Source organism: Schistocerca serialis, chromosome 7 (assembly GCF_023864345.2).
Source record: "Schistocerca serialis cubense isolate TAMUIC-IGC-003099 chromosome 7, iqSchSeri2.2, whole genome shotgun sequence".
In the NCBI taxonomy this organism is placed as follows: domain Eukaryota; kingdom Metazoa; phylum Arthropoda; class Insecta; order Orthoptera; family Acrididae; genus Schistocerca; species Schistocerca serialis.
The window spans coordinates 26,186,784-26,209,242 of NC_064644.1; the positions used below are offsets into that span (position 1 = coordinate 26,186,784).

The window sequence follows — 22,459 nt, forward strand, 5'->3', positions numbered from 1 at the left end:
TAATGTGTCTACATTCACTTGTAGAAATACAAGTTCTGTTCGCTAATCATTTTTGCTCCTGACCAGCTTTCCTACGATGAAACATACCACACCTATCTACAGCCCTCTTCTCCTTACAGTCCTGTACAAAATAGTGTACACAAAATATTTAGTGGTCGTACAGAGAAATATAGACAGTCGTTTTCTCATCGCTCTATCTGAAATTTGAACAGGAAAGAAAATAACAAGTAGTGGTAGAAGGTGCTCTGAGGCATGTTCCCTTTTTGAAAGCAGATGATTTATCCACTACTGGCTTGCTAGGCCTATCGCAGCTTCACCAGAGCCCCGTTAGCCGTCACGTTTCAGGGTTCCCGTAGGGCCTTCCCAGCTACCGTAGCGGTCCTGGGGCACACGAAGTCCCCGTTGTACATCGCCCCTATAGGCAGTCCCCTACTTTGTGCCGTTGCCCATCTCCCACGACTTGGACGAGGGGTAGGACTTATGCATTAGGGGGCTTATTTGGAGCAAGGAGGTGCCACAGAAATCCAAGGGAATTATATACCGAACCTACTTTGTCCCCATATTGGCATACGGAAGTGAGACATGGGTAATGCACAAAAGCGACAAAAGTAGAATACAAGCTAGTGAAATGAAGTTCCAGAGGAGCAGGATGAGTGTAACAAGAGGAGACAGATTGCGAAATGTGTATGTGAGGGAAAGACTAAAGGAGGAACCAGTACAGGACAGGATAGAAAAATCAAGACTGCAGTGGTATGGACACATGAAGAGAATGGATGAGGGAAGAATTCCAAAGAGGATGTTTGATCTGCAACTGGAGGGGAAGAGGCCCAGGGGAAGACCAAGAGATAGATGGGTGAAGGGAGTGAAGGAATGTGTGACGAGAAGAGGAGAGAACTGGACGAAGGTGGAAGAGGGGGAAAGGTGGAAAGACAGAACACGATGGAGAGGCTTGTGTTCCCGACAGACCCAGCCAGTGGCTGGAAACTGTCCAAGATGATGATGATGATGGTAGAAGGTGCTCTCCGCCATGCATCGTGCGGTGGCTTGTAAAGTATGTATGTAGATGTAGGCGCGATGATAGCCTTGTGCGACTTCGACTCAGCAGTATGTGACTTTGGCCGAAGGTGAGATGGCAGTCGCAACTGGCCCATCTGTGACCGATGTGGCAAGGCTTTGCTTTGCTCTGCCTTTCCAAGATTTCATGAAATGGACTTGTAATGTAAAATACCTTTCACAGGTGGCTACACTGCATAGGTACACTAAAGACAATAGTCTCATACATCACAGAGAAACAGGCCATTACGTGCGGAGGGAGAGGAACTCCATTCAGATTACGGACCTGAATAACCCACAGAGACGTCCCCGCAAACGGTGATTCCCGGTTTCATCGCAGGTGTCAGATGAGCAGACGACGCCGATGGCGCTGAACCTGTTCCACGTGGGCAGCCGCACGTGGCGGCCGCTGCGCACCAAACTGTCGCCCACATTCACGTCGGGCCGCATCAAGGCCATGTTCCCGCTGCTGGCCGAGTGCGCCGCCCAGCTACAGGCCAGCACCGACGCCGCCCTGGCCGACGCCCACGGCGCCGGCGCCGTCCTCGAGATGCGCGACGCGCTCGCCAAGTTCTCCACTGACGTCATCGGCACCTGCGCCTTCGGCCTGCAGTGCAACGCGCTCCAGGAGCCTGACTCCAAGTTCCGGCAGATCGGCAGGATGATGTTCACACCTAGAATAAGTAAGTGCATTATTATTTCTGACCACCTTCTAAAATCTTTCCTAGATATAAAAGACTCATCAGAGTAACCACGAGGGTTAGTCATAGATATTGATTAGCGTCTGAAAAAAGGTTATGTTCCAAACTTTTTTTTTCTTTGTTTGCTGTTTCGGTACACACTGAAATCCCCAAGCAACAGTACCACAGACGAGCCCAGACTAAATGTGGGTACGCAGTGATGAAGTGGAGTATTGTGTGATACTACATTTGCTCCCTCTGAAGGAAAAAGATGCTACAACAATCCATCCTAGATCGAAGAAAGTCCATGGCAACAATCCCGACGTTTATGTCACAGTTACGGTTATAAAGCTACCATACGCCACCATAATAAGTAAATGTAAACTACGGTAGTTATCCTAGTAGCTTTGGTCAGTATAGGTTATACCTGCATTGACTTTCTGTTATGTGTGTTGCATACCTGCCAGGTTGAATTGGTTCAAATGGCTCTGAGCACTATGGGACTTAACTTCTGAGGTCATCAGTCCCCTAGAACTTAGAGCTACTTAAACCTAACTAACCTAAAGACGTCACACACATCCATGCCCGAGGCAGGATTCGAACCAGCGTCCGTAGCGGTCGCGCGGTTCCAGACTCTAGCGCCTAGAACCGATCGGCCACTCCGGCCGACACCTGTCAAGTATTACCGTTTATCCATTGCTTTGTGTTCGTGTGTGACCTGTTTCTTACTCCATTCTCCTAGCAATGGAAAGTGCTGCATCATCTAGAAACTGGGTGAGGATACGCAGGGTGTTTCAGAATTACACCCACAAACTTCGAGGGGATGTAGAAGGTGGACAGGAACCCCATGTATGGAAACGTCATCCAACGACGTTGAAGAATGTCGAAATTATGGGCGCCGGCGCCTGTAAACGTATGCATATGCAGGGGAATTCCGTGATGACGTTACAAACTTTCAACAATGATAGAGACGGGTAAATGTATAAGTTTGAGGTAATGGTCACTGGAGTGGAAACGAAGGACTCGCAAGTTACAAGCGGCAATCATTCTGATACCTCTGACAGTGGTGTTGTTGTTGCTAAAAATGTAGGGTATGCAGCTTTCAGATGTGGTAGTATGGACCAAGACAAGAGAAAAGTCTGCTAAACATGAGCTCTAAAATGCATACCTGAGTGTGAAACACATATCCTCTACTGAACAAGCGCTTACAGCTCTTAAGGTATGCGTTTTACAGTCCATATTTACTAGACATTTTTTCTTCTTTTGCTCCTTACTACCACCTCTGAAAGTTTCATACCCTACAACTGTAGCAACAACAGTACTGGTATATGTATTCCACTGTCAGGGGTATCAGAACGGTTTTCTCTGGTAATTTTCTGCTCGTTCGTTTGCGGTTAAGGGACCATGACATCAAATTGGTACATTTATCCTCCTCCATCATCCTTGAAAGTTTGTAACTTCAGCACAGACTCATCCAGGATATATACATACATTTACAGCAGCCGGAGCCGATATAACTCTGACACACTGTCGCAACGTTAGATGACGTTGCCAGAGATGTACTGCTATGCAGAACGTAAGGTATCAAGTCTCCTTAAAAACCTCTACAACTGTATAACATGAACTGTGAAACGCCCTGTATAAATGGTCGTATAACCTACGAAACATTTTTCTCCTACGCACTTCGCCTACGTTACTTAAACGGTATTTATAGAAAAACGGGAATTGATAATGTTTAATTCTGGTTTTATTACAAAACTGTTGATTCATAACGTGACACATAGGGATGTTGGGGTAAACATTTAAATAAAAGTAATGCAGATTTATTACAAAGAGGTAGAAAAAAGTAATTTCCCTCCGAAAAAGGTTGTAAGTAGGGTGTTTATGTTTTCTTATTGGCAACGCCACGTAGCGCTCTGTATGAAAAATGACTGGCTGTGCTACGTGCAGTCCGTGGCTAGTTTGCATTGTTGTCTGCCATTGTAGTGTTGGGCAGCGGCAGCTGGATGTTAACAGCGCGTAGCGTTGCGCAGTTGGAGGTGAATCGCCAGCAGTGGTGGATGTGGGGAAAGAAATGGTGGAGTTTTGAAATTTGTAAGACTGGATGTCATGAACTGCTATATATATTTGACTTTTGATGATATTAAGGTAAATACATTGTTTGTTCTCTATTAAAATCTTTCATTTGCTAACTATCCCTATCAGTAGTTAGTGCCTTCTGTAGTTTGAATCTTTTATATAGCTGGCAGTAGCGGCGCTCGCTGTATTGCAGTAGTTCGAGTAACCAAGATTTTTGTGAGGTAAGCGATTTGTGAAACGTATAGGTTGATGTTACTCAAGGCCATTTTTTTTGTAGGGATTTTTGAAAGTCAGATTGCGTTGCGCTAAAAATATTGTGTGTCAGTTTAAGCACAGTCATGTATAATGTTTCTAAGGGTACGTTTCATAGACGTTTAAAGGTAAAATAAAAATACAAAACAGTAATATATCAAACATCGCTTCAATAGTTTGTTGAACTTGAATAAAATATCTTTCTGTTTTTCACAAACAGCCTTCGCCTCTATCAATAGTACAGGAAACTCTTCCCTTTGATCATGATGAATAAGGTTCTGTTGAGAACCAAATAACAGCAATAAGTATTAAGATTTTTTATGCTTGTGCATGTAAGCTGTACTGTGTCAAAAGTAATACTGCTTTGGTGAAAAAAAGTGCAGAAATTCAAATTAGGATTATGAAGGAGAGGAAACTGAAGGATTTCTTAAGATGATATTTCGTAATATTGAAATTGACCATGACAAAGATAAATTCCGGCAACTGAGAGTATCCTTGTACAGGGAGAAGATAAGATTAGAAAAACTTACCTGTTGCATGTCAACATATTACGTCTTTAGATAAATGAAGAGTTACACGTGCGACAAATTTTTGTTGCTTATAAAACGCAGTTCAAATTTTTTAAGTATATGAACTACATAATGAACTAACACTGAATGATGTGTTGTTCTAATTATGTATCAAACAAACTAATAAGAAAACGAGAAGTCCTCAGTTCCAGATTCTCTCTTGCACATTCATTTAAGTTTCTTTCCCTGACAATTCTGCGAATACTATCGATAATCCTACCATGCAATACATAATTTATGTACTGTGCCAAAATTACCAAACCATAGTTTTGGTAGAGAGCAGGTCAGGACATAGCGATTAGGTGCCGCAGACCATTTCACTGTCGTCAAACAAGGCTGAATAACGAACAACGTTGAGGCAATCTCTGTTGTGTGAAGAACCGCTAACCGCACTGGACGCAGAGGCCTTACTGCTCGAATATGCGTGTATCTCAGTCGACGCGAAATTAGAATAAGTGATAATCAGTTACGGATAGCATTTCAGCATCCTGAACATTAAAAAGCTCAACGCCACTGATATTCCCAACTGCACACACCCATTCAAAACGCCTGCCGAAACCAGACAGCAGAGAAACTGTTGAAAATTTGTCGTCCAGGTGCAGATTACTTCCAGAGCCTCTCTAACCAACAGCGCACGCAAACAAACTCAGTCGGCGGAAGTTTGACGTTCTATACCGTTAACAGTCCCTATTTAGGCTTAAGGCTGGCTCTTGGACACGAAACCTAGGCTTGGCAATTTAATATTAAACACAACCATTTTAGAGTTCACTATCGCTGTGGTGACCGTTTGTGACTCAGACAACATCAAAACAGATGTATTAATAATTGTCACTGTTTTCACCGCTGCTACTGCTCTGATCGCCACGAGTTTCCTCCATAGTATTTAATCCCACTTTTTTAAAAATATTCCTTTGCACAGTATCACAGTATACTATTTTGTTTTGATGCTAAAGGTGAATTGTATTTCGATGATTTATCCTAGCAAAACGAGAAGGTTTCTTATAGAACGTACAAAAGTTCTGGATGATATACTACTGAATGCACCAACCTATTATCTGCTGCTCAACATTTTGCTGCTTTTTTCACTGATGTTTCTTGCACCTTTCCTATTATTTCAGCCACATAATATCATTTGCAATTAGACCTATAGTTATTTCCCTTATGGAACTGTAAGACTGAATGGGTAACCCTAGTGGGCACTGTTTAAATGATTGATTGTGTTCGCGTAACTTTAGTGTTTTAGCAACATTTATTTTTCAAAAGAAAAAACAGACATAAATTATGATAAAAATGTTATTGATTGAATACCGTAAACAACTAACAGGTGGTTTAAGACTGCAATGGACTAGGATCCTGGTTGGCAGAAGTGAGTCCCGTACTCTGTCCTTAAAAATGTGGATAACGCAATCAGAATTGATCTGTCGCTGAGCAGACCTTGACATCAATTCAACTGAACTTTCTGTACATAGGTGCACCTGAGACCAAGTGGCGATTGAGATCTGCAGGCCCTGACAATGCCGGGTCAGCAGTACATTACAATCTTTGCTTTGCGCAGCGATGTAACTTGCAGCTTGCGGGATATGTGTGGCGGAGGTGAGACGTGGAGGCGGTACCTGTGAATCGATCGTGGCCACGAAATAACTGTAAACATCTCACGGTCTAGCAATCAGGCAGACGGATCGCAATTTACTCTCTACCAGAGCCCTGAAATCACAGCAGATTTCAGTGTGTGACACCCTGATTTGCTGGTTGTACCAAGGACCAATTTGGTTTACTTGTGCGACAGAGTGCACAATAATACGAAACATCAAGACTGTTGTGGTTGTTGTTGTTGTTGTTGTGGTCTTCAGTCGTGAGACTGGATTGATGCAGCTCTCCATGCTACTCTATCCTGTGCAAGCTTCTTCATCTCCCAGTACCTACTGCAGCCTACATCCTTCTGAATCTGCTTAGTGTACTCATCTCTTGGTCTCCCTCTACGATTTTTACCCTCCACGCTGCCCTCCAGTGCTAAACTGGTGATCCCTTGATGCTTCAGAACATGTCCTACCAACCGACCCCTTCTTCTAGTCAAGTTGTGCCACAAACTCCTCTCCAATTCTATTGAATACCTCCTCATTAGTTATGTGATCTACCCATCTAATCTTCAGCATTCTTCTGTAGCACCACGTTTCGCAAGATTCTATTCTCATCTTGTCCAAACTATATATCGTCCATGTTTCACTTCCATACATGGCTACACTCCATACAAATACTTTCAGAAACGACTTCCTGACACTTAAATCTATACTCGATGTTAACAAATTTCTCTTCTTCAGAAACGCTTTCCTTGCCATTCCCAGTCTACATTTCATATCCTCTCTACTCCGACCATCATCAGTTATTTTCATAGCAAAACTCCTTTACTACTTCAAGTGTCTCATTTCCTAACCTAATTCCCTCAGCATCACCCGACTTACGAGTAGTTCAACTACATTCCATTATCCTTCTTTTGCTTTTGTTGATGTTCATCTTATACCCTCCTTTCAAGACACTGTCCATTCCGTTCAACTGCTCTTCCAAGTCCTTTGCAGTTTCTGATAGAATTACAGTGTCATCGGCGAACCACAAAGTTTTTATTTCTTCTCCATGGATTTTAATACCTACTCCGAACTTTTCTTTTGTTTCCTTTACTGCTTGCTCAATATACAGATTGAATAGCATCGGGGATAGGCTACAACCAATGCTTCCCTTTCATGTCCCTCGACTCTTATAACTGCGATCTGGTTTCTGTACAAATTGTAAATAGCCTTTCGCTCCCTGCAATTTAGCCCTGCCGTCTCCAGAATTTGAAAGAGAGTATTCCAGTTAACATTGTCAAAAGCTTTCTCTAAGTCTACAAATGCTAGAAACGTAGGTTTGCCTTTCCTTAATCTTTCTTCTAAGATTAGTCGTAGGGTCAGCATTGCCTCACAAGTTCCAACATTTCTACGGAATCCTAACTGATCTTCCCCGAGGTTGGCTTCTACCAGTTTTTACATTCGTCTGTAAAGAATTCGCGTTCGTATTTTGCAGATATGGCTTATTAAACTGATAGTTCAGTAATTTTAACATCTGTCAACACCTTTCTTTGGGATTGGAATTATTATATTCTTTTGAAGTCTGAGGGACTTTCGCCTGTCTCATACATCTTGCTCACCAGATGGTAGAGTTTTGTGAGGACTGGCTCTCCAAAGGTTGTCATTAGCTCTAATGGAATGTTGTCTACTCCCGGGGCCTTCTTTCGACTTAGGTTTTTCAGTGCTCTGTCAAACTCTTCACGCAGTACCATATCTCCCATTTCATCTTCATCTACATCCTCTTCCATTTCCATTTCCATGATATTGTCCTCAAGAACATCGCCCCTGTATAGACCCTCTATATACTCCTTCCACCTTTCTGCTTTCCCTTCTTCGCTTAGAACTGGGTTTCCATCCGAGCTCTTGATATTCATGCAAGTGGTTCTCTTTTCTCCAAAGGTCTCTTTAATTTTCCTGTAGGCAGTATATATCTCACCCCTCGTGAGATAAGCCTCTACATCCTTACATTTGTCCTCTAGCCATTCCTGTTTGGCCATTTTGCACTTCCTGTCGATATCATTTTTGAGACGTTTGTTTTCCTTTTTGCCTGCTTCACTTACTGCATTTTTATATTTTCTCCTTTCATCAATTAAATTCAGTATCTCTTCTGTTACTCAAGAATTTCTTGACTTCAAGACTGATAAACCAAAAACGAAGGCTGAGACGTTTGAAGTCACTCTGTCGGTACAGTAAGAACTTCACCGCAGGCTCCCCAGTCTAAACTTCTCGCAAGTGAAGTCAGTGTCAGGACAGGCTACTGGGCAGCGTGATCGTAGCGTCTGTGAGCCAAGAGGCTCCAAGCGCAAGTGGGCAGAGAGGCTGCCGCCAGCCATCCTATGCCGCTGTGGCAGAGCTCCTGGCGGTGTGGCTCAGCGGGCGCGCAGCACAGGGTCCGCCAGATCGTGCGTGATCGCTGTCAGCGTCAGACAAAAACTTGGAAAACCATTGCCATAATGCCCATGGAGGCATGTGTTATATGATACCACAAATTACTCTTATCTTTGTGGACTTTACACCAGATGTACATTGCTGACAGTAGATTAGTTCTGTAGACGACTTCAAATGCTAGTTCCCTAAATTTTCTCAATAGTTTATGGAGAAGAGAATGAATGTACGATCTCATAGTTTTTGATGTGGAATGGGTTTGTGCGTTAGTTCACTTACTGTGTTTTTTACTGCCAGTGAACCAGATTGTTGTTGAAATTAGTTACAGAACACATTGGCCCATTTATTTTTAAGATTATTTCATTGTCTGGATTTTAGTGTTTGTGCCTATTTTATTCTTATATTCTTATTGTTAATTCTTAAAACCAGGCATACTTCTGTGCATAAACAGATTCTAGCTATACTTCAATTTTCTTCTGTAGTAAAGTTGTGTTACATTGGAAATATAACTGCACCCGCACAACTCCCAGCCACATCAATTCTCTATTCCAGTGCCTTGCTTGAATTATCCCAAAATTCTGTAAAAGTTTCTAAATTTAGTCACGTGTCCATAGAAAGTCGTGTAGCTGATGTACAATATCACTAGTCGTGGCTCCAACCCCGAAACTTTACTGCTTAAGTTAATGCTTTCCTGAATGGAAATGGCATGTAGGATTTCCTCCTATTTGTTTTCTGTGGATCTCTCGTTGATGTTTCCCTCGAAATAGTTCTTGTAATGCTCTGGAATCTTAAGAAGATGCGATCAACCGACCTGTGGTTATGTGTCCTTGCGGGTAGCTAATTTACTTGAAACAAGTCCTAGGGCGCCTTAAAAGGGGAAATGTCCTTTGTGTAGTGTGACTGAATATCGTGAACAGTAATCAGTCGCTAATAAAGGCATCTGTCTTCATATTTTGTGTTTATGTAATAAATTTTCTTTTATCTCTGTAAGGTAGTTTCGTCTTCATTGCATTCCTACTGAAAAGATTCGCCCATGATTGTCACATAGCACCAATTTAGCGTTCCTTTGCAAGTACTTGTAATCTTTGCTAATTTTATCTTATTCTTCATACCATCTACCTTAATGTTCATACTGTTCTTGTCTAAACTCATAATACAGCATAGTGTACCAACAGATCCTTTCCCATGATAAAGAGATAGATAGATAGTTCTCATAAATTTTTCATTAGACCTGATTTTAACTAATATTTATTTCTTAATTCCAATGTCATCTACGACATCAAGTATCTGCGCTGGGGAAACTGGTATGCTCTCTTCGCATATTTCTTGCTCGTAAGATTTTCCTTTTGTGACGTCTTATTTGATACTGATTCTGAAGATCACTTTTGTTTGAATACCATTTACTTTAACACTCTCAATAATCCAGTACTCCCGTATAATCTCATCCCTCAGGTCTTTGCATCTATGTACGTTTTATTTGACTCTATCGTCTACTAAAGTGAAAATCCGAACACCCATTACGATCCTCTTTGTAATAATCGTTGTATTGTCTCTTACCATGCAAAAGTAAATTCTCATTAGTGTTTCCTTTGTATTCCTTTTCTGCGGAACCCATTAGTACGTCTTTCGTTTCAATTTGTTGGAACATTGCTTACCTTGTTACTGTTTTCGTTCCCATTATCCTCTGTCTTCTATTTCATGCCTTTCCAACCTTTACCTTTCCTTACTTTTCTGGTAAAGCATTTCCATTTTCCTTTCTGTGCTTTCATATATCGCGTACTCCTCTATTAGCAACAAAAGTTGTCGAAAGTACTTATTTTCACAGAGTGTGCGAGTTAACATCCCAAAGATGTTCGGCCTCACATGCGGTTCCACTCATCTAAGAACTGAACAGCACGTGTCGCAGTACACGCCCTAAATTAGACACTTGTGACCCTTTGGTTACCTTGTCTGGCTGATGGCAAGTTTGCGAAATGCAAATTTAACATAACATATAATAACAGTAATAACAATATCGGGAACTAAATTAACGACCCATCAATCATGTGGGCCACGCAGTTGCGATTTGGTTAGAATAATGTTTATTCATAAAGCAAACGAATAGCGAAAGTGGTCGTATTTAGAGTTGCTGTTACACTCGAGCGCATCTCCATTTGAAATAGTTCGATCATTCACAATCTCATCGCGAATTACAAGTCCGATACTCCACCTCGTTATTTACACGAAAAGTTGGAGTTCGTACCAGGCGCGTGGCTGCTGACCGCTCAGAGAGTCCCGTAATACCACAAAACACGAAACTTTCTAAGTCGTTTCACTTCACAGGTACCCAAAGACCGACTGTCCACTTTCGCGTCTCAATCCGAAATGAACCCTTTGGTGTCTCCAGACGAACTGTACTCTTTGGTGTCTAGACCAGAACTATCCTCTGCCCGTCTCCGACTAGCGTATCCCGCGCGGCGAACGCCTTCGCTGAACTGACTAGCGCAGTTCCCTTTCCTGACTCCGTCCATCGGATTGGCTACAGCTTATTCTACAGTACTTTACATTTTAACATATCTAAATAATCAAAGCTTGACCACTTTCTCGTTCTAAATAAAGTAACAATAATATCCATTACGTAACAAACGTAAAATTCTTTTACATTAAACCAATTCAATTTCCTTCTTAACTTTGACTGTCACAGCCAATGTGCTTTCTGGTAAATAAATACAGAACAAAAGTAACGTCTACGCACTAAACTTTACAATAAATATTCTGTTACCTAATGATTCAAGAAGGTGTCATGCTGTCATCGTTTAATGAGTTTTGTGTGGAGGAAATCGTGATCTGATGCTTAACTGAAAATACTGATAATTGAAATCTACTTTATCTTTTAAACAAATAAAGTTACAGAGTTGATATTTACAACGTTTGTCATTTTGATGATGCGCTTCAATATGAAATGTCGATCGTTAAGATCGGCCAAGGCGTTCAGATTTTAGCATTCAAGTCTTTGTTACAAAACTTGTTAATTCCTCTTTAACAGTAAATCGTAAACTATTATAGATATTATCAATATTCAAGTTTTATTGACATTGCCATGAAACTTTATGGAGGATGGCAGATCAAAATTAGTGTGGCTTCATTCCCTGCATTACTGCAGAAATACATAGTTTTCATAAATGTTTCCCTTTATGGCCGACCTTAGGTCCGCCATATTTACCACTGCTACGTCTTCTTGGTCACAAAAGCCTTCTACTGGGTATCCGTATGACGTAGGTTCTCATCTGTCTGCCTCGCACATTACACCGCTTAGGCTTCAATAGACAATAGACTCCTGTGAGTTTCCCCATCTCGTGGTGAATCTGCGATCTTTGTGGCACGTGGTCCTGGACGACAGGGTTCGTTTCACAATTTCTGTAGGCTGACTCTTTCCGGCATATATTTAAATGAGAGCGCAATACTCGTTAACTCACAAGTGGTCTACTTTTTTAACATTTCCACTATTATTTTTTCCTTTATCCCTACTATTCGATTTAGAATTTATCTCTATCTTTACATTTTCGGCAGAAAGTTCAATGTCTAACTTATTAAAAGCACTGATCCTATACTGAAACCAGGCTGCTTTTAAAACAACCTCCTTTGGATTACTAACATCAAATTGTTTAACATAATCTCCTTTAAGAGCTAGTATAGATCTTATCTGCTTATCTGTGACTAAGTTATTATTTACACCAAACAATGTCCTTTTAGATTCTTCACTACCATCACTGGCAGTAGCGTGCAAAGTATGAATGCCATTGTCACATTTTCATTGATTTGGCACTAGATTTCACCTCAAAAGTTTCACTCATATTCTCTCTATTTGCCGACCTGCTATTGCCATAATCTCTTTAACACCTTCCGGCGTAACTTTCATTAGTTCATCAAACTTTCCCTTAGCATCCCTGTAAAATGGTTCTGTTTTGTTGTTAGTAATCTTATAACGTGCTCATGCCCTCTTATTTATTGGAACCAACAATTTGTTAGTTACTACGAAAGCAAAGAGAGCTTCACTGCAAGTTTAAACGCAGCCAAAACCTCTCAGACAAACAGAAGCTAAACGATGTCAAAGTTAGCGTAGGGAGGGCTATGCGTGAAGCGTTCAGTGAATTCGAAACTAAAATTCTATGTACCGACTTGACAGAAAATCCTAGGAAGTTCTGGTCTTACGTTAAATCAGTAAGTGGATCGAAACAGCATATCCAGACAATCTGGGATGATGATGGCATTGAAACAGAGGATGACACGCGTAAAGCTGAAATACTAAACACCTTTTTCCAAAGCTGTTTCACACAGGAAGACCGCACTGCAGTTCCTTCTCTCAATCCTCACACGAGCGAAAAGATGGCTGACATCGAAATAAGTGTCCAAGGAATAGAAAAGCAACTTGAATCACTCAAGAGAGGAAAGTTCACTGGATCTGACAGGATACCAATTCGATGCTACACAGAGTACGCGAAAGAACTTGTCGCCCTTCTAACAGCCGTGTACCGCAAGTCTCTAGAGGAACGGAAGGTTCCAAATGATTGGAAAAGAGCACAGGTTGTCCCAGTTTTCAAGAAGGGTCGTCGAGCAGATGCGCAAAACTATAGGCATATATCTCTGACATCGATCTGTTGTAGAATTGTTTTTTGCTCGAGTATCATGTCGTTTTTGGAAACCCAGAATCTACTCTGTAGGAATCAACATAGATTCCGGAAACAGCGATCGTGTGAAACCCAACCCGCTTTATTTGTTCATGAGACCCAGAAAATATTAGATACAGGTTCCCAGGTAGATGCCAGTTTCCTTGACTTCGGAAGGCGTTCGATACAGTTCCGCACTGTCGCCTGACAAACAAAGTAAGAGCCTACGCAATATCAGACCTGCCGTGTGGCTGGATTGAAGAGTTTTTAGCAAACAGAACACAGCATGTTGTTCTCAATGGAGAGACGTCTACAGACGTTAAAGTAACCTCTGGCGTACCACAGGGGAGTGTTATGGGACCATCGCTTTTCGCAATATATATATAAATGACCTAGTAGATAGTGTCGGAAGTTCCATGCGGCTTTTCGCGGTTGATGCTGTAGTATACAGAGAAGTTTCAGCATTAGAAAATTGCAGCGAAATGCAGGAAGATCTGCAGCGGATTGGCAATTGGTGTAGGAAGTGGCAACTGACCCTTAACATAGACAAATGTAATGTATTCCGAATACATAGAAAGAAGGATCCTTTATTGTATGATTATATGATAGCGGAAAAAACACTGGTAGCTCTTACGCCTGTAAAATATCTGGGAGTATGCGTACGGAACGATTTGAATTATCATATAAAATTAATTGTCGGTAAGGCGGGTGCCAGGTTGAGATTCATTGGGAGAGTCCTTAGAAAATGTAGTCCATCAACAAAGGAGTTGGCTTACAAAACACTCGTTCGGTCTATACTTGAGTATTGCTCATCAGTGTGGGATCCGTACCAGGTCGGGTTGACAGAGGAGATAGAAAAGATCCAAAGAAGAGCGGCGCGTTTCGTCACAGGGTTATTGGTAAGCGTGATAGCGTTACGGAGATGTTTAGCAAACTCAAGTGGCAGACTCTTCAAGACAGGCGCTCTGCATCGTGGTGTAGCTTGCTGTCCAGGTTTCGAGAGGGTGCGTTTCTTGATGAGGTATCGAATATATTGCTTCCCCCTACTTATATCTCCCGAGGAGATTCGAGCGAGCACGGAGGCTTTCCGGCAGTCGTTCTTCCCGCGAACCATACGCAAGTGGAACAGGAAATGGAGGTGATGACAGTGGCACGTAATGTGCCCTCCGCCACACACCGTTGGGTGGCTTGAGCAGTATAAATGTAGATGCAGATGTAGATTTTTCATGTTTATTCTACTTTTGTATTTTTTTTCCCTTTGAGACCCTTTTTCCTGTTCATCTTGACATTTATTACTTTCTTCCCATCTTCATAGATAGTATTTCATACAAGGCAAATATTTCAATTGTATTCATATAAGTTTTCATGAAACGTCTTTCTATGAGACTGTTACCATTCCTGACATCTACTTCTAGTTCATCAATTTTATCATTAATAGTATCTATCCTTCACCTCACTAGACCTGTATCTACAAGGGGTATCTTTTTTTTCCGCCTCCGATCTGTCCTAAGACTAAAATCGCAGTGAAAAGCCTCTGAAGCTTTGTGCAGGTATTTAAGGTAGTGTATCGAATGCGCCTGTCTACCACGTGCCATGTGAGCACATTAAAATGCCTAGAAAATAGTGTCTCCCGCCGAGAGTAGACCCTACTGTGGGATTTCGCTTGATTTAATGCAGCCAACATAACGTAGCTGTTATGTGTTACCTTCTTCATGACAGCTCTTGACCCCAACAGTAGGGTAACGAGGACGCTCCATCAATGTTTTAGACAGGAAGTGTTTGATCACCCACCAAATAGTCCGGACTTATCTCTCTCTGATTTATATCCATCTCTTCACACAATCTGCTGGCTATGAGGAGAGAATTTTGCAAAGTCTGCAGCTGCAGGGCACTGTGCGATATTGAGGGAAATCGCAGGTGGCCGCCTTCACTACTGAAAAATTGTTATTCCAATAATCTACCCTAGTATTTAACCACTTGTATGAATATCAAGAGCTCAGATGGAAACCCAGGGAGCGAAAGGCTATTTACAATTTGTACACAAACCAGATGGCAGTTATTAGAATCGAGGAGCATGAAAGGGACGCAGTGGTTGGGAAGGGAGTAAGACAGGGTTGTAGCCTCTCCCCGATGTTATTCAATCTGTACATTGAGCAAGCAGTAAAGGAAAGAAAAGAAAAATTCGGTGTAGGTATTACAATCCATGGAGAAGAAATAAAAACTTTGAGGTTCGCCGATGACATTGTAATTCTATCAGAGACAGCAAAGGACTTGGAAGGGCAGTTGAACGGAATGGACAGTGTCTTTAAAGAAGGATATAAGATGAACATCAACAAAAGCAAATCGAGGATAATGGAATGTAGTCGAATTAAATCGGGTGATGCTGAGGGAGCTAGATTAGGAAATGAGACACTTAAAGTAGTAAAGGAGTTTTGCTATTTGGGGAGCAAAATATCTGATGATGGTCGAAATAGGGAAGATATAAAATGTAGACTGGCAATGGCAAGGAAAGTGTTTCTGAAGAAGAGAAATTTGTTAACATCGAGTATAGATTCAAGTGTCAGGAAGTCGTTTCTGAAAGTATTTGTATAGAGTTTAGCCATGTATGGAAGTGAAACATGGACGATAACCAGTTTGGACAAGAAGAGAATAGAATCTTGCGAAATGTGGTGCTACAGAAGAATGCTGAAAATTAGATAGGTAGATCACATAATTAATGATGAAGTATTGAATAGAACTGGGGAGAAGAGGAGTTTGTGGCACAACTTGACAGAAAGAAGGGAGGGCATCGTGGAGGGTAAAAATCGTAGAGGGAGGCCAAGAGATGAATACACTAAGGAGATTCAGAAGGATGTAGGTTGCAGTAAATACCGGGAGATGAAGGAGCTTGCACAGGATAGGGTAGCATGGAGAGCTGCATCAAACCAGTCTCAGGACTGAAGACCTCAACAACAACAACAGTATTTAACTGCTAACAGTTAGACCCATTTTACGACCAAGATGCATCTTGAAGTACAATAAGGAAGCTTTTGCCTTCCTCTACGTATGGATCGTCAAAGAAGATATTTTCTCATGGCTTGCGTACCTCTGCCCCCTCCAGTGGCTCACTACGGCGCCATATGTACTATTCGTCACCAAGGCCTACATGAGAACTAGTTTCTCGGTCGGTGCAATTATTCTCTGCGGCCAGGCTTAAAGCAGAAAAATACTTCTGGTACCTTCAGAATCCCAATGGAATGTAAAATTTAAAAAAATAAAAAGCCACCCAGAGCAAGAGGAACCTGTCATGGTGCAAAGTTTTCCATATCGCTAGTTGGCGAACACTCAGGTACTCTACCACGCTCAACTGACCAAGCTAAGTTGCCAGTGTTAATGTCGCCGAAAATGTCTGAAAACTATTCGGAACAGTGGGTGAAATGTAGTATACCGGTCAGTCAAAGAGATGTGAGCCGTATTTTCTTCAGCTTGATATGGTACCCTTGTGGACTCTCTCCTTTGCTCAACTGAGGCGACCTTAATATATAAGACTGGTTTTGCACAGTGTTATTCTGGGTATGTTTAATTTTTTGTCCAGTTGGGAAGCTATCTTATTTATTCTTATACTTATTTTATTAATGGCGACGCACTCAGTTATATGGACCCGACCAGAAGAGTGAAAAGAGCAGCGTCTGTACCAGATAAGAAGTTACCTACTATAAAGCCTATGTACTGCTTGTTGTGCATATAAGGAACTATGCTTAACGGCGGTACTAATTAACGAAAGTCGCAACATGTCAACACAGTTTATTTATCTTTGAAAAAGTATATGGTCTCTACTCAATCTCACACAGTCTTACACAACTCATTCTGTACAGTAAAAACGAAATATCACCATGCAAATTACGTTCAGAAGGATTTAATTGACTCTTTAAGCTCGTCGGTAAGTTTCATGACTCTTCCGGTATTTGTGTATGTCGATGGTCATCTTTACTATACAGAGTGTTACAAAAAGGTACGGCCAAACTTTCAGGAAACATTCCTCACACACAAATAAAGAAAAGATGTTATGTGGACATGTGTCCGGAAACGCTTAATTTTCATGTTAGAGCTCATTTTAGTTTCTTCCACCTACGCTCAATGGAGCACGTTATCATGATTTCATACGGGATACTCTACCTGTGCTGCTAGAACATGCACCTTTACAAGTACGACACAACATGTGGTTCATGCACGATGAAGCTCCTGCACATATCAGATTAGGTATTTGTACGCTTCTCAATAACAGATTCGGTGACCGATGGATTGGTAGAGGCGGACCAATCCCATGGCCTCCACACTCTCCTGACCTCAACCCTCTTGACTTTCATTTATGGGGGCATTTGAAAGCTCTTGTCTACGCAACCCCGGTACCAAATGTAGAGACTATTCGTGCTCGTATTGTGGACGGCTGTGATACAATACGCCATTCTCCAGGGCTGCATCAGCGCATCAGGGATTCCATGCGACGGAGGGTGGATGCATGTATCCTCGCTAACGGAGGACATTTTGAACATTTCCCGTAAGTCCCGCTGGTACGTTCTGTTGTTGTGTGTTTCCATTCCATGATTAATGTGATTTGAAGAGAAGTAATAAAATGAGCTCTAACATGGAAAGTATGCGTTTCCGGACACATGTCCACATAACATATTTTCTTTCTTTGTGTGCGAGGAATGTTTCCTGAAAGTTTGGCTGTACCTTTTTGTAACACCCTGTATTCAAATTTTCATGTCACCAATAGGTGCTCACGTATAACTCTCTTTTACTGCTTACAGCTTTCGATGCTTCACTTACCTTATAAATTCACAAAATGTCATCTGTGTCTGCAAAATCATATCCTCTACACATGATTCTTCTCATTGTTTCAATAGAACTAATATTTTCTTAACGATATTAAACTTTCCTGCCTCTGAGCCACATCCCGACCATCACCTTCGGCCACTCATAACCCACTGAAGTGATTCTCCATCGTCTCTCAAGCGAGCGGTCTAATAGGCTACCCCTAAACCGTTGGCGTGACAGTGCCCCGTCTCTAACGCTCTAGGTAGCCAACGATGTGTTACTCAGTGCAAGTACGTGGTTGTTATCGATCAGTAGTAAAGACATGTGTAGTGGTACATTTAGATAAGGTGATTGCATGTAAAGTTCTTTGTTGACAATGTTAAACAGAAAGTATGCACGGGGAAATTTTTTGCCGCAGATAGACCATATTCAAGGAACAGCGCTTGGAAGCCCATGCTCGGGAATACTTCTTCACCATGCATAACTTGCGAAATATTTACGTGACGTCATCCACAGGTGGCATGGTCCAGCGCTTCCTCTACGACGGGGTGCCGTTCCTGCAGCGCTTCAAGGACAACTTCACAGACAACTCCGTCTCCGACTTCTTCCTCGAGCTGGTCCGGCAGACGGTGGACGAGCGGCTGGAGAAGAACATCAAGAGGAACGACTTTCTCGACCTGCTCATCCAGCTGAAGCAGAAGGGACACCTGGAGGGTGACTCCCACGCTCTGGTGCAGACAGAGGAATCGATTGGTAAGCACTGTGAAACTTCTCAATAAGTTTATCTGTAGAGAGCTATTAATAATGTGAAAAGTTGTAGAAGTGCCAATTGTTCAATTCACCATTCTGGCGGGTCCCCTAACGCTTGTCAAAAATCGTTCAAATGGCTCTGAGCACTATGGGACTTAACATCTTAGGTCATCAGTCCCCTAGAACTTAGAACTACCTAAACCTAACCAACCTAAGGACATCACACACATCCATGCCCGAGGCAGGACTCGAACCTGCGACCGTAGCAGTCCCACGGTTCCGGACTGCAGCACCTAGAACCGCACGGCCACATCGGCCGGCTAACGCTTGTTATTTATATATTTATGATACGTGTAGGTACACAGGAAAGATTGAAGAAGAAATAAAATAATGAATCGTCCTTGGCAAATCCACAATGATTAAACGTACTAAGATATGGCAGAATAGAGCAATATCCAGAACACTGAAGATGAACCTGATGGAACCATTGGTGTTCCTTATGCTCTAGCATGACTGCGAGAGCTCGCCCGTGGATGCTGCTACCAAGAGCAGAAATGATACCTCCGGTGTCGCCCAGAGATCGCGGTGCCATATCACAGTAGGCAACACAAATCGATACCAAAGACATTAGCGAGAGCTCTCTGAAGCCCGCAACATCATGGTGGGGGGGGGGGGCTGGGGGGTTTTTACGACCACACCTTCCCTTTCAGCACAGCAGGACCCTCAAACTGGGGTCAACATAGCGTCGAGCTAGCAAGGGCTGCGGCCAATTCGAGACCTCTGCTACAACAGTGATGGTTCAAAAGGCTCTGAGCACTATGGGACTTACCTGCTGTGGTCATCAGTCTCCTAGAACTACTTAAACCTAACCAACCTAAAGACATCACAAACACCCATGCCCGAGGCAGGATTCGAACCTGCGACCGCAGCGGTCGCGCGGTTTCAAACTGTAGCGCCTAGAACCGCTCGGCCACTCCGACCGGCTAGAACACTGAACATAATTGGGTACGACAGTGACATTTAAACGGTTCATGTGAAATGTGCCTCATAGATTTAAAATATTTTGCTGCAAGAGAACAGTTTGTCAATCTGCACGTCAAATCATGCTTTGCTAGTTCACGACAGTTGCAAATTATCCGGTACACATGCAGCAAAATACTCTGTCAAAGCCAATCATTTATGTAATAAATTGCACTAATACTTCCTGGGATCTAGTGTGATGAGAATTCTCCCAGACCAATCAAAGAACCCATAGGTGTGGCCACACGACAATAGTTTCACGTGGTCACAACAATCCCGTCAAGATGTGGCTTTGGCGGAATGTTTTACTCATACCTTGGATAGAAAGAAGAATCAATGTTTCCATTAAAGAAAGCATCACAACAAGTTCATCTTCCCATGTCAGCCACAGATGCTTCCAATTGGGCAATTTTTCAGAAGAGAAGGGAGTAACTTGCAAAGACAAAATCGAAGACAGATGACAGTGAGAAAGAGCAGGAAGTAGACGATTGGATCAAACTAAGAAGCTTCCTGCCTTAAGTCTCCGCATTAAGAAAGGCTGAAACTCACTGTAGGTGGAGACGTCTAGTCGAATGTGTAGTAACTTTAGAAATGAATGAAGAAGTTAGGCCATGACACTCAGCAATGAGTAAACTGACTAATGACGACGGTGACGATAAAGATGATGATGTGGAAGCTCCCTGATGTGATGGCCTCCAATTATATTCTACAACTCATAATGTGTAGCACTTATATTAATAAATAGATTCGTATGTAGTGACACACACAGGCGCGCGCGCGCGCGCACACACACACACACACACACACACACACACACACGCACAAACACAGACAAGCGCGCGCGCGCGCGCGCGCGCGTACACACACATTCACACGTTTTTAAATCAAATGATTACACTCTTAGATGCAACCATAAACAATCTAAGTTACTTATATTGTAGTTCGTCCAGGTGGTAAATAGTTGAATATATTTTATACATATGGAGAAAATACTTGTTTGTATAACTGGATAAGAACATCTTGTGCCCAAAACTTGAAGCGCTGGTTGTCACATGTGAAAGACGTTATTATCTGTTTCACTTTAACCTAAATGCGTAACTAATTAGACTCTGGTACTAATGACCTGAAAAATCTCCTTTCTTTTAGAGCATTTTGACAAGAACGAACAAGAAGGCGATCTGACTTGTGTTAGAGAAATATTTGGGGCTAAGCAAACTTTCATACTGCAATGGAATACACAGTGTGTAACAGATGTTTCTGTTGGTGTCTGAAGAAGGAGTACCAAACCTATTGCATTAGCATTTATGTCATTAGAGTAAGAGTAATTATAGTTATTAAGAGTCATATACTTTTACATTGATTAGCACCTCAAAGTACATGTTGCAAGAGATGGGCATTAATGTTTCTTTTGCCATTGGCAACTGGTTGGGTGAAGAAGTATGGACCCAAAACGGTCAGCCTGTACCGACAGATGAGGTCTACGTAGTGTTCCAGTACGACTGTGCAAAAAAACATCAAGCTGTAAAGTTTGGACGTGAATTTGAAGACTGTTCAACACAGAAGTTCAACAACTAACACACTAACGTGTGTACATACAGAAGTACCACATATAAAGTATCTGCACTTTTACCCACTACATTCTGTATAAATGTGCTGTCACTGCACAGTCAGATCTAACATGAGTTAAAGTAATGCAAAATATTCTATTGTTCTAAAACTGTTAGTTTAGTGTAAGTTGTAGTGTTTCTCCTATCTGAGAGTGAAGGATAACTTTTAAACCAACCTGTTTCCATGAGAGGTTCCATGCCCATGTCTCCTCTCATTTTCATCAGTTTTATTAATGTTCTATGTCATTGCACTGTAATAACAGACCGAATAAAGTTATTGTAATGAGAGTATTTGTACTGAGAGCTCAAAAAATACTTTTCACTCGATTCCTAAACATGTTATTTTACTTCTGTGTGTGGCCTGGGCGAGGCGAGCATCGTAGGACGCGGCACTCTGCGTTTCCGGTTGAGAGCTGCACTTCCCCGAATTCTGAAGGGTTGGTACAATAGGCTTAAGCGCCTGGTGGAACGACTGACGTCGATCGAGTTTCGTCTACTGTATGCAGGGCGAAACGACCAGCGAGACGTCTGAGTGTCGCCGCAGTTTATGTGTTTACCGTTCCGGCGCGTCCAGAACGAAGATTCCTGGCACCGACTTGTGGTGTCACCGCCAGACACCACACTTGCTAGGTGGTAGCTTTTAAATCGGCCGCGGTCCGTTAGTATACGTCAGACCCGCGTGTCGCCACTGTCAGTGATTGCAGACCGAGCGCCGCCACGCGGCAGGTCTAGAGAGACGTCCTAGCACTCGCCCCAGTTGTACAGCCGACTTTGCTAGCGATGGTTCACTGACAAATTACGCTCTCATTTGCCGAGACGATAGTTAGCATAGCCTTCAGCTACGTTATTTGCTACGACCTAGCAAGGCGCCATTATCATTTGCTATTTATCTTGTGATGCATGTACCGTCAGACCGATGTTCAGCAATTATGGATTAAAGTTAAGTATTCCCGAAGCTACGTACTTTTTTTACTAGATTCCACTCCTTTAACTGTTCCAGACCTCACGCCATCCTGCGTGAGC

The 22,459-nt window shown here is 42.3% G+C and overlaps 1 protein-coding gene across 1 annotated transcript in view; it reads left to right on the forward strand.

Annotated features, from left to right (window-relative positions):
* The window catches only part of LOC126412722 (cytochrome P450 6a2-like), a 107,378-nt gene that overhangs the window by 68,231 nt on the left and 16,688 nt on the right, over positions 1 to 22,459 (forward strand). Inside the window, exons 3-4 of the mRNA XM_050082446.1 lie at positions 1,394 to 1,736; positions 18,576 to 18,812. Coding sequence (XP_049938403.1) covers positions 1,394 to 1,736; positions 18,576 to 18,812 — 580 coding nt within the window. The remainder of the gene's footprint in view (positions 1 to 1,393; positions 1,737 to 18,575; positions 18,813 to 22,459) is intronic.